The 11,525-nt window shown below is 50.3% G+C and overlaps 1 protein-coding gene across 7 annotated transcripts in view; it reads right to left on the minus strand.

The window, feature by feature from the left end:
- Positions 1–11,461, minus strand: part of PPIP5K1 (diphosphoinositol pentakisphosphate kinase 1) — a 42,458-nt gene extending 30,997 nt beyond the window's left edge. For 6 of the 7 annotated variants that reach the window (XM_071441019.1, XM_071441022.1, XM_071441021.1 and 3 more), the window contains exons 1-14: positions 11,345–11,461; positions 8,582–8,864; positions 7,627–7,794; positions 7,170–7,344; positions 6,505–6,700; positions 6,322–6,412; positions 5,243–5,328; positions 4,852–5,006; positions 3,760–3,861; positions 3,311–3,472; positions 2,142–2,263; positions 1,654–1,755; positions 844–930; positions 328–403 (exon numbers count right to left, since the gene is read on the minus strand). In XM_071441019.1, coding sequence (XP_071297120.1) covers positions 328–403; positions 844–930; positions 1,654–1,755; positions 2,142–2,263; positions 3,311–3,472; positions 3,760–3,861; positions 4,852–5,006; positions 5,243–5,328; positions 6,322–6,412; positions 6,505–6,700; positions 7,170–7,316 — 1,326 coding nt within the window. In that variant the 5' untranslated portion in view covers positions 7,317–7,344; positions 7,627–7,794; positions 8,582–8,864; positions 11,345–11,461. The remainder of the gene's footprint in view (positions 1–327; positions 404–843; positions 931–1,653; positions 1,756–2,141; positions 2,264–3,310; positions 3,473–3,759; positions 3,862–4,851; positions 5,007–5,242; positions 5,329–6,321; positions 6,413–6,504; positions 6,701–7,169; positions 7,345–7,626; positions 7,795–8,581; positions 8,865–11,344) is intronic. The other variant, XM_071441017.1, reaches the window with a different exon arrangement.
- Between the last annotated feature and the right edge of the window lie 64 nt (positions 11,462–11,525).

Below are 11,525 nucleotides of genomic sequence, written 5' to 3' on the forward strand. Positions count from 1 at the left end.
TACAGCCCTGTTGAGAACCAAGCAGGTACCTCCAATTGCCCCACTCCTTAGCATGGAGCCATCTGTCACCAGAGGCAAGCACAGCTGGTGGGCAAGCTGCATCAGGTCATCTCCATCCCACAGTGTGGGCATCAGGCAGCAGAAGTTTCCATTCTGCTCTCCTGCTGTCACCCAGCTGAGTGGGCCCAGGGTGCAGAATGGGACACAGAGCATCTGTGACAGACTGTTGCCCTTTTGGAGGCTTGTACCCTCCCAAAGAATTGCCTCGCACCAGGATCTGTATTACCTGCATATCCCACGTAGTAACCCCAGAATGCACTTCCTCACCTGTAGTTGCTCTGGTTTCTTCAACTTCAACTTCCCTGTCTTGTAACCATCATATTTCTCAAATAATTCAAAGAACCTGAACAGACAAAAAAGAATGCTGATCCATTTTCTGCTGTTTCAATAACACAAGGAGAGTCATTCCCACATGTGCCTTCAGTCTCTATTCTTCAGGGAGAACCAGCAGGCTGCTGGCTCTTCCCTGTGCTTCAGAAATTCTGAAAAAACAAGTGTTTTTCAAAATACAACCAGTAAACAGATACTAGCTTCCCATTTAGTGGGGCACTTCCCTTTTCAGCACCTACCACACCTTCATTCTTCCTTCTAGTGTTCACACAGAAGGTGTCAGGATCCTTGTGGGGAAAGGGGGCTCTCTCAACTGGTCAGAAAGCATTTGCTTGGATGGGCCAGGAAAAACACTGCCTCCTATGCACTCAGCCCTCTGCTCCTGCTTCTGTTTTAGAGAATAGGCCCTCATCCCTTCCCAGGAGCAGAGCACCTTCTTCCCTTGGCTCTTACCGGGGATGTTTTACTTCCATCTTCATCTTCTGCTTCGGGGTGCGATCCCCATGACGGATGACTGCAATAACACAGCGAAGCTCCATCCTGGGGAAACGCAGGATAAAGAGGACAAATGTGCCCTTACACTCCAGAACTGCCACCAGGAAGTAGCTTCCCATTACTCTTTCAGTTCCATTCTTCTGACACCTGCTTTCCTCAGCAGGGGTAGAATTTCTCCCAGACTAAACCAGACACAAGTGCCACAGCTGCAGAGGGAGTCAGAGCTCTGCAGACACTACTAAGCTGAGTGGTTTCATACCAGTGTACAAGTATGCTGAGGATCACAAAAGAAACTTTTGCCTTTGATCTTTTAGCCTTATGTGCTAGAAAACCAGTAAGGCCAAAGGTATCAAATGAGGGGCTGCCAAGCATATTGGTAATTATGAATATTTCAACTAAGTGTTTCCACCTATTTCACTGGTAGCTCAACATGCACTTTCTCCATCTAGCAGCCAGCTACAGCATCTGTCCTGATCTGTTTCCTGTCCTGATGAAGAATTTGGACCTCTGAAAGACATGCAAGCAGTTTCTGTTATTTCTTCAGTTACTGATCATCTGCATTCATCAAACCTACAATTAATCCCCAACCTATCACAACTTCCACGTGCATAGCTAAGCCTTTCCACAGGCATTTCAGGGTTGCAAGCAGCACAGCAGCTGGAGGATGCCATGCTGCTAGTGATGTCAGGCCCTTGGACAGAGTTTGTCACACTTTGTCCCTCACACAGTCATCACTGGCATCCTTTTGAGAAGACAGCAGGTACTCACATGGTGCCTGAAGTAGTGGGGACAATGGGGATGTCTTCTGCCTCTGTTGGGATGGACCAGGGGATATGAAACTGGGGAGCCAACTCCCTCATGATTATATTTCTGGAAGAAATCAAAATACAACACTCATAAGAAAATCCATTCCCTTAGTTCTCCACCTCCTCCTTAGCAGTCCTGCTGAAAGATGTGAAGAGAGCCACAGCATTTCCCCTCACTTTCATTGCAGAGACACCTACCACACTGTGAAGTGTCCTGGAAGATATATAACTATATCTAGCTGTAGACAAAGACAGCTAATGCCAATGCAGGCAGGAGCTCCAGGGCTTGAAAATAACCGGTTCCTCCAGGAGCCAAGCTTTCACCTGCTGAGCAAGTGACTCACATGAACCACTTGCAGACTTCTCTGACATACTGACCAAGACTCCATATTTCATTTTACTTTGCTGTGAGTTACCTTACCACCTTATCAAAACTCAGATTGCTCATACCCAAGGATTTTGGCACAGTCATCATAATACTTCATGGAGTTCTTCACAAAGCTGAAGCCATTCACATCACAAACAAAGGAGTGGCCATTGGCCCGCAGGAGGTCGAACCCACACACGGTTTGCTGCAGGAGGAAGCAGAGGAGAGGGGACTTGGACACACAGGAAGGAAGCAGTGGGGGACAGCAGCGACCCTGCCAGCAGGGCATACACAGACCCAGCCAACACTGCCCAGCTCAGCCCTGCTGATGCTACAGCCAACCTCCAGTCCATGCCCACCTCACAAGCCTGAACAAGTGTGAAGACAGGCCGTTAGTCAGACCTTTACCCCCTTACTGCTGAGCTAAAGGCCCTAACCTCAAACCCCCAGATGAAGCCATCAGGGCCAACCCCTGACTTCCCAGAGCTCTAAAGACCTCAAACAGAGCAGCTCCTGGATATCCTGCTCTTCCTTTCAAATCCAATAATTTTGAACCAGATTGACAACCATGGACAAGAAGTGCACTAGGCAAAGACACCCATCACTAAATGGAAAAGGCTACAAGGTAGAAAAGAGACCAAATCTGCATCAGCCCAATTGCATGGGGTGCCAGTTGCAGTAGAGCAGGAACAAGGAGTCAAGTGCTTCTTCCACTGACATTGCTGAACATGTCACGGAACCATACCTAGACTCTTACTCACTCCACCCAACTCTAAAATAAAACATCAATTTGCACCAGAGCCGTATTAAAAAAACCCAAGAACTAAAAAAAAACAAAACCAGACAAACAAAAAGCCCAAACAAACAGAAGAACCAAACACAAGTACCAAAACACAAAAAAGAAAAAAAAAAAGAAAATAAGACCACATTTTCCACATAAACAAAAGCAGGAAATAAGTCAAGACAGGATGAGCACAGGTCAGATAGAGAGCATGCTCAGGATCCAGTATTAAATGCTCAGATGTATGTGGGACACCAGGCACCGACCTGCAGAGGGCATTTGCTGCAGGCCCTCTTGCCCTCCCAGTCACCTCTGCCCAGTAAAGTGCCACAGCCAGCAGGACCAACAACTGGCATCAGGCATGGAGGATTGCCATGCCTCAGACATGCCAGGATGACAAATTTTAATCCCAACCCTGACACATATCAGACATTTGTGGAGTCCTGCTTGCACAGGGAAGAAAATACAGACCTTAAAGGCAACGCAGACTTTACGGGCAACGAGTTTCTCCATGGCAGTCAGCATGACTGGGTAGCGAATTTCCTTCCCTTCACTGTCCCGTTCCACCTTCCCATCCAAAGCAGGGGATTTGCGAGCCTCTGCATGGGCATAGTCCGGCCCCACAGTGTACACCTGGAATGAGAGTGAGTACAGCTGACACAGCCACCAAGGCTAACTGCAGCTCCCAGAAGGTATTTCTGCTGCAGACACAGAAAAGGAGATGAGAGGGTCTCACACACTCCTCCCGATGTGACCCACAGAGCACCCGCTCCCCACTTTGGGGGTGAAACTGCGCAGTCAGCACCTTAGAGCCCAAACGCACATTCCAGAGCCTATCTATATAGGACTAAGCAGAATAGCTGAACTTTCAGCTCCCCCAAGCCCGACAAAGGAAGGCACCATTCCAGGCTTTTCCTTACCTTTACATCAGTGCCATCCGTAGGCATGAACTCCTCATAAATGTAGGAGCCTGTCTTCCTCACACTGCTCTCTGGGGAGTACACACTGCTCCGGCTTCCAATCTGAAAGCACAGAATAAACACCTCAGGGAAGAGCACGGGGATCCTTTTCTTAGATGGAAGCAGAAAAGCAGAAGCTTCATCCCATAAGTAAAGAATTTAGCTGACTTAATGAATCAGCATCTCAGGCTCCCCAGACATTACATCACACTTATTTATGGAGGACAAAAGACACCAGAATGCAGGCAGCAGGTATGTCATTTTCCAGGCTTTGAAGAGGAGAAAAGCTATTATAGACCATTAATTTGTCTCCAATCACTTCAAGGATGTGGAACAAAAAAAAAGTGAAAAAATACTACAAGGTAAGGAGCCTAATTAACATGCAAATGAAAATAATTTATGACAGGTGATAATCCAACCAATTTCATTTCCTTCTAGAATCATGACTGATTTAATTGATATCAAGGATAATGTTGTTTTCATCTGGAGTAAGGCTTTGGATACAAACTCAAGAGGCATACCTGTATCTTACCTAAGGGAACAATCATTTTAGGTTTATTCATGCCAGATATGTAACTGATTGGAAAAAAAGATATATCACAGCTATTACTGTTCACTGGAAAAGTGGGGTATATGAGTAAGGGCAGATTTCCTGTGAAATCTAGGAATAAATGCTGCTTTTATCACGTGTGCAAACTACACTAAATGGGAAGGGCAAAAATGATGTTAAATGACAGGAATGTAGGTTTTTTGAAAAATTCATCGTGATAAACCCGGAGAAATCAGCATGCAATTCAGAAAGGGACACAGTGCTCCATGACTACAGGATAAATGCCACCAAGATGATGGGGAAGGTGAAGTCAGCGCTACCACTAAAATATGTCCTCCTGTGGTTCCCAGGTAGATACACTTGAACTCAAAGTTCTAAGGAGGTCTAAACTTCCCCCACACAAAACCCTCCTCTCCCCTTCCCCTGCCCCAACACTCCTTCCTGAAGCCACATGAGTCTCAGATCTGTTGGTTCCAACACCAGCTCTGGAGACCCCTCCTCACCTTGCGGAAGAGCCGCTGGCTGCCCCCACCTGCTGATGTGGGGTAGTAAATATACACATTGTGGTCTTCAGCACTGACTGGCTTCTCTACAAATGGCTTTGGGAACACAGCTCCGTTTACCTCCACGTGGTCCTCTCCTTCCACCAAGTTGCACTCTGCAGACAAAGCACAGCAGCAGCACATCAGGAAAGGTGGCACAGTCCTAGTGCAGAGCCACAGCCCCTTGCAGGCCCATCAGTCAGTTTGGCTGCTGGGACCTTTGCCCACGAAAAAAACCCGGGAGACTTATGAGTCAGGCCTCTTTGAGGTAACTGCCAGTATCTGTCCTCTGCAGACTATCTTAAACAGCAGAGCCTGGGGAAATGGCTTTCAGTAGAAGTTGGACACTGACCTTCTGGTCGGTCAGGATCTCGATTGAGCACAGCATAGCGGGGCAGGTCTATTCCCTCTTCTTGAAGGATCCGATACACTTCACGCCTGTAGAGGACAGAAGCAGCACCAGAAGAGTTTAGAAGGTCCTCAGTACACACCAAGGGAAAGACTTCACTCCCACTGATGAAAAACACAGTCAGATGAACACAAAAAAGCATCAAGACTGCAGGTACTTCTCAGCATATGCTCTCTGGCCAAGTCCTACAGGCTATAGGGTTTGCCACAGTCCTGCTCTGGACACAGATGCCCCAGAGTAAATTTCTACCTGGCCTAAACATGGATGCTCAATTATTAGGCTGTGCCCAAAGCACAGCAGCACACCCAGTGCACACCACCCTAGCCCAGACCCACCCTGTTGGAGAGTGCCCTGTCACGCCAAGCTGTCTGGTGCCCAGGCCTGGCAGAAGCAGCAGGAGCCTTCTTTCATCTTGTGCCAAGGGGCAAACCCCAGTTCTTTCACTAGTTACAGCTTGGGATGCCTGCCAGCACCCACATAACACTGCTCACCACCCCAAAGACAGGGCAGGAGGTTTAGGATCTGTTAGGAGCCCTACTCACACACAGCCAAAGCAGCTGGGTGTAAGGGCCCAAGTACACGGCTGCTGGTGGACTCTACCAACAGATGACTGAGAAACCTCACGTGTCTGAACAACACAGGTTCCACAGATTCTGACCCAGCCTTGCTCCCAGTTTCTGACCCAGAGCCCCATCTCACCATTTGGCTCTCCTGCTTAGAGACTAGTCTTCTTGCTTTAGTCATGGCAGCCTTGTTCTGTGAGAACTCTTCCACTCCCTACATCCCAGCCACTCCTTACAAGACATTTACACCAGAAAACAAAGCATGATTTTATATGGTCTCAATGGTTTGACCCTCAAAGCCATTCCCCTCCATGCTTTGGAGAAACCCCAAAAAGCCACTGCTAAGGTCCCCTTCCTCCTCATCTCACTCCTTTGTGACCAGAAAAATTAAGATTCCACAGCATGCTGAGAAGAATCAGAGGAAGAGGGAAGGGGCTTTAGCGGCTCACAGACACCCACCTGTCCTGGATGTAATACTGCATATCAAGGTCGTTGATCAGAAATGGTTTGCACAGCTTGGCATAAGCTACGGCCTTATCCAGGGGGAATCCTGAAATACAGGGTGAGGACAGAAGGGAGGGCTGAAAGGAGACTCCCTTGCCCACAGCTCAAGCAGGCTAAGGACTGCTAGAGATGTGTTACCTTTGGAGTGGAAGGATATCAGGCAGTCACAAGAGGGCCAGTTTTCTACCGGTTCATTCAGAATAACATCTTCCCCCATGATCACCACTGTGATGTACTCAAACTTACACAGACGTTCCAGAATCTGTGTCATGGGCTTTGACTTGGACTTTTTGGTCATGGCACAGATTCCCACCACGATCTGCCGTTCTGGAGGCTGACAGAGGGGAAGACAGAGATCAGTTTAGTAGCATTTAATATAACACCGAACAGGGGCCAAAAGCAGTCAGGAGCTAGAGATCATTTTTTCTGCATCCTGGTCGTGGAGGTTATAGAAAAAATGAATGTTTCCTCTCTGCAGAGACACCTTTGCCCTTTTCATACGTGCCAGAGTTTTCCCCAAAAATTTCCCTGGTGAAACAGAAAGACTTACAGGAGTGTCAGGTTAAGTCTCTAGAACAAAGGAATCCACTAGTTTTCCCAAATCAGATCTCCAAGCAAAAAAAGCTGGATTTCCTGAGGCAGTGAGTATAGCAGCATGACATAATGTGTCCTGTCATAAATGCCACTACCGTGTCCCCTGCAGTCCCAACTACCTGCAGACCCAGCAGTAACCATGCAAAACCTGGCTGAGACCCAGGGATCCCGCACAGGTGCTCCAGCCCAGAATGCTGGGACCTCCTTACCGACTCCTCCTCCTCATCATCTTCAATGAAATCAGTTTCGTCTGTCTTCATGTTTGATCCCAGAAATTCTGTCTCATCATCTCTGGAACCAACAACAAACCTGGGAGCAGAGTTCTCTCCCTCACTGGAGGTCGTCAGGGACGACATTGCAGCTTTGGTGGCCGACCATCCCGCTCTGGAATTACAGAGTGCAAAAGGGAGAGAGGTCAGAGGCAGGGCGATCCCAGGGCCAGCTGCACGACGAAGCAAACGATGGTGGGGAGGGCAGGGACTGACCCAGCATGAGGGAACCCAGGGACAGTGCTGCCCAGCACAAAAACAGGGAACAAGAAGACACTCTCAGGGTGGGAGGGGATCTGGAATTCTGGATCAATTTAGATAAGCAGCTCCATTTTTCAATTAAACCCCTCGCACTGGGAAAGTGTCACCACCAGCACTGAAATCATGTAACCCTTACAGTGATGCATGTCCAACCGCTGCCTAAATCATGGACAGGGACAGGGGACACTCTTGCAGACTCATATGCCCAACAACATCAACTGGGACTCCAAAAGTCAGGATAAAGCTCAGGTCAGTGACAGTGATTTTCCAATTGCCAATTTTCATCCTTTCAGCTCAAGAAGACCTACAGTAACAGAGAGAACAGTTTGAGAGGTACAGGAGTTTGCAGGGAGGAGGAAAAACAAGTGAAAACACTATGACAGGGAAAGGGGACACAGAGGGAGCATCAGCAACAGTTTGGGTTACAGGTCAGGATGTCTGGGTTTGCAAGCTGGCATAGAATCACAGAATACACCAAGTTGGAAGGGATCCATCAAGATTGAGTCCAGCTCCTGGCCCTGTACAGACATCCCAAAAATCCCACCATGTGCCAGAGAGCATTGTCCACAGGCTTCTTCAACTTAGACAGGCTTAGTGCTGTGACCAGCGCAGAGTGGAACAATCACCTCCTTTGACCAGCTGCTGAATATATGCTATGAATTAGAAACACCAGGAAAGGATCAGGGCCTCCAGCGTCACCTACAAAGCAGCACTGCCTGCCTCAGAGGAGACAGAGTCTGAACACACCATTCAACTGACCTATACATGCCAAGGACACAGCTGTTCACCGTTGACCTAAGCTCCACCCAGTGTCAAGCAGGCGCCTTTCACTGTGCTTTTCCTTATAAAGTAGCCAAAAGCATTCCTCCTGCATAAGGATCCACTGGGGGAGCAGACATTGACCCAACAGAAACCACACAAGGGGACACAGCAAGCCTGGACTTTGTACATACCACCCCAAGGACGATCTCCTCCATCCCAGTCCCATGCACCAAGCCCAGTGCTGCTGCTGCCGCCACAAAACCCTCAAAGCACAGCACACATCTGGCACTGAAACACCTCGGTCAGCACAAGTCAGAGCTGATACTCACCATCAGTGCTCACTGCTAGTGGAAGGAACGGGGCTGGCTGTAGAGGTATTTACTGTGCACTCCACATAGCCCTGCTATCTCCAGAGGAGGACAAGAGTAGCATTCCCAATATACTCAGGAACCATTCTCATGCCTGTGTCCTGCTGCCTCAGTACATCAGTGCAGAATGAACTCTTAGCAGGTATACTATCAGCTTGAAGGCTGATGATTTAATGGAGTGAAGCAAACCAAGCAAAAGGAGGAGCAGGGTTATTTTCTCCAATCCCTTAATCTCCCCTCCCTCCTGGAAAAAAAAAACAGATAAGCAGCAGGAAAACCTTTGCCCCAAGAACTCAGAAAGCAACAGCTTCTCTATATTCCTCCTCCTACCCCAGAGACAAAGCCTCTTCCTTGCTCTGTAGCTCTGTTTCAAGGCCATGACACATCATACTCACATCAAGTAAAAACTCAGAGCCTCACTGAAGCTGACAGCCACTGATAGCACAGGTGTGCCCATGATGTTAATAAGGAAATCCTCATGATTTCAGGTGTGGGGGGAGAGTTAACTGGAACCTTCTTCTAGTTTTCCTTAAAAGCACATCCTTTACCATAGACTTATACCAAGCAACTACAGACTCTTGATGAACAGAACTTTTAGCTACAGGCATAACTAAGGCATTAAAAACTCAGACTGTTGCTCTTAAATGGACACAGGCAAGTGGAGTTCTATTATTGTATGTAAGGACAGTGACAGGAAGTTTGCCCACCATACCTGAGCCAGCACTAGTGTTGAACTGGCACGGGGCACATACGCCAGCAGGGTGGCAATGCCATCATGGAACCCTTACAGGTTCCTGCACAGCACACAGCCCACACTTTTTACACAGGAGAAAGTACATGCCAGTCGCTACACCTGAAGACTTTCCTGCTGCACTTCCAAGAAGGGCAGCTGTGATCTGCTGCACAGTCATACCAAAGGTTACCAAAATTACCCCATCAGCAATCCAGATCTGCTGACACACAACCCTAAATGGAGCCACAGACCTTGCCTCTGATGGCCTGGGACTGTTTCAGCTCCCTAGACTGCCCTGTATTAGAGATAAGAAACTATATAGGAAATTGTTTTCCGGTTCCCCAGCAGATCATTCTGGTGCTGTTCAGATAAGGGTGCTCACAAAGTAAAGAAATTCTTCGTGCCCTGCTTCTGAGGTACCAGACATTTAAGGTGAGAAGATGTGATTAGGTCTTGTATTTTGTACTCAGTGTGGCATTAGCCAATCAAAGAGTGGGCTTGCATGTCATGGTTTTATTTCATTTCGTTTTTTAAACAAAAGGTGCAGATGCAGGTGCAGTCCCTGTAGTGCTGGGCTGTCGGACAGGAACATGACTTATCACACTGCCAGTGGCAGGAATTTGGGATTACCCTGGCAAGCAAAAAGCCTGCAAGTGTGATCCAGCTTAGAGACCCACAGCCTAGCCAAGCCAGGCCAAGTACGTGCAGGATCGTGACTTCTAAAAATACACATAGCTAGCATTTTAAAACACTTATGCTGACAATGCCTTGTAAAACTATCTGAAACCACTGATGGCCCTACAACCAACCAACCAACCAGTCCAAAAAAAACCAACCCTGAAAGTTTAGGCTCTGAGCAGTGAAGTACCTTTGCATGCATGACCACTAATACACCTCTGCATGACCAGTGACACACGGAGAGTTACTTCCACTGTTACAAGGGCTGTTTGCATTAAGGTTAATTCCATACTTTAAAATGGTGAAAGCTGTGCTCCTCTCATGGGCACTTAATTGCTTCAGAACAGAAACATCACCTATCCTAGGGTTAATAATTAAAACTATTTGGACGTGGTGTATCAGGGAAATCCCTCTGTTCTGGTAATACAGGCTCAAGGTGTTCACAGCCAGGAAGCTGCAGTCGTGCTCAGTGGATGCCAGCAGCGCTGTCGGGGAGGCCGAACGCACCGAGAGCTGCGAGCGCGGAGGGCGGAGCGGAGGCAACACCGGGGCAGCCCCTCTGTTTACCCCGCGCACCGAGCGGAGCGTGCCGCGCACAGCGGCGAGGCCCCTCCGTGTCTGACGCTGCTCGTAACGAAATATTTTATCAGGCTGGTGGGACCTGTAAAGCGTGAAACTCCTCAGCACCGGGAGCTCCTCCGACACGGCCGCTGTCATTGAGGGTTTACTGCGGGGGGCTGCTGCCGCTCTACCCCGCGCACACCGTGGCGGCTTCACAAACACCGGCCCGCCAGGCTCGGGAGAGACGGCGGCCCGGGAAAGGGGCAGAGGCACAGGCGGGGGCCAGGACCGGGCCAGGAGAGCGGCGCGACCTCAAGCAGCCCCGCAAAGGGCGAGCCGCCGCTGCCCGGAGAGCGGGCAGGCACCAGCCCCGCGCCGGCACGCACAGGCCCCGAGCGGCCTGGACGAGCCTCGCTCGCCGCTGCGCCCGAGTCGGGCGGAGCTGCCGCGCCGCGGGAGGCCGGACTCGGGCCCGGCGGGCACAGGCGAGCGGCGGCGAGCCGGGGGGGCGGCACGGGACCGGGCCGCGTCTCTCCGTGGAGCCGCCGCTGCCGCCCACCTGGCGCTCCCCGCCAGCCGCCGACAAACAGGGCCCAGCAGCGGCGCGATTAGGCCGCCCTACCCCTCCCCGCCTTGCGCTTTGCTTCGCTTCGCTCCCCGACCCGGCCCCGGCCCTGGCCCCTCGGCCGCCCCTGCCCCCCTGGCGGCAGCAGGGGGCGCCACGCCAGGCGCCGCCATTTCGCTCCGCTCACCTGCGGCCTCCGAGCGCACCCTGCGCTGCGGGCTCTGCCGCCGGCCAATCACCGTCTGCTGACGGCCGTAGGCAGCCAATCGGTGCGGAGGAGCGGAGGAGGCGGGCCGGCCAGGACGCGAACGGGCACGGCATGGCGCCCCCTGGCGGCGGCGGCGGGAGCTGCAGCGCGGCCGAGCGCA

This window comes from Agelaius tricolor, unplaced genomic scaffold (assembly GCF_023055355.1).
Source record: "Agelaius tricolor isolate 1412-34295 unplaced genomic scaffold, bAgeTri1.0.p SCAF_16, whole genome shotgun sequence".
NCBI lineage: Eukaryota > Metazoa > Chordata > Aves > Passeriformes > Icteridae > Agelaius > Agelaius tricolor.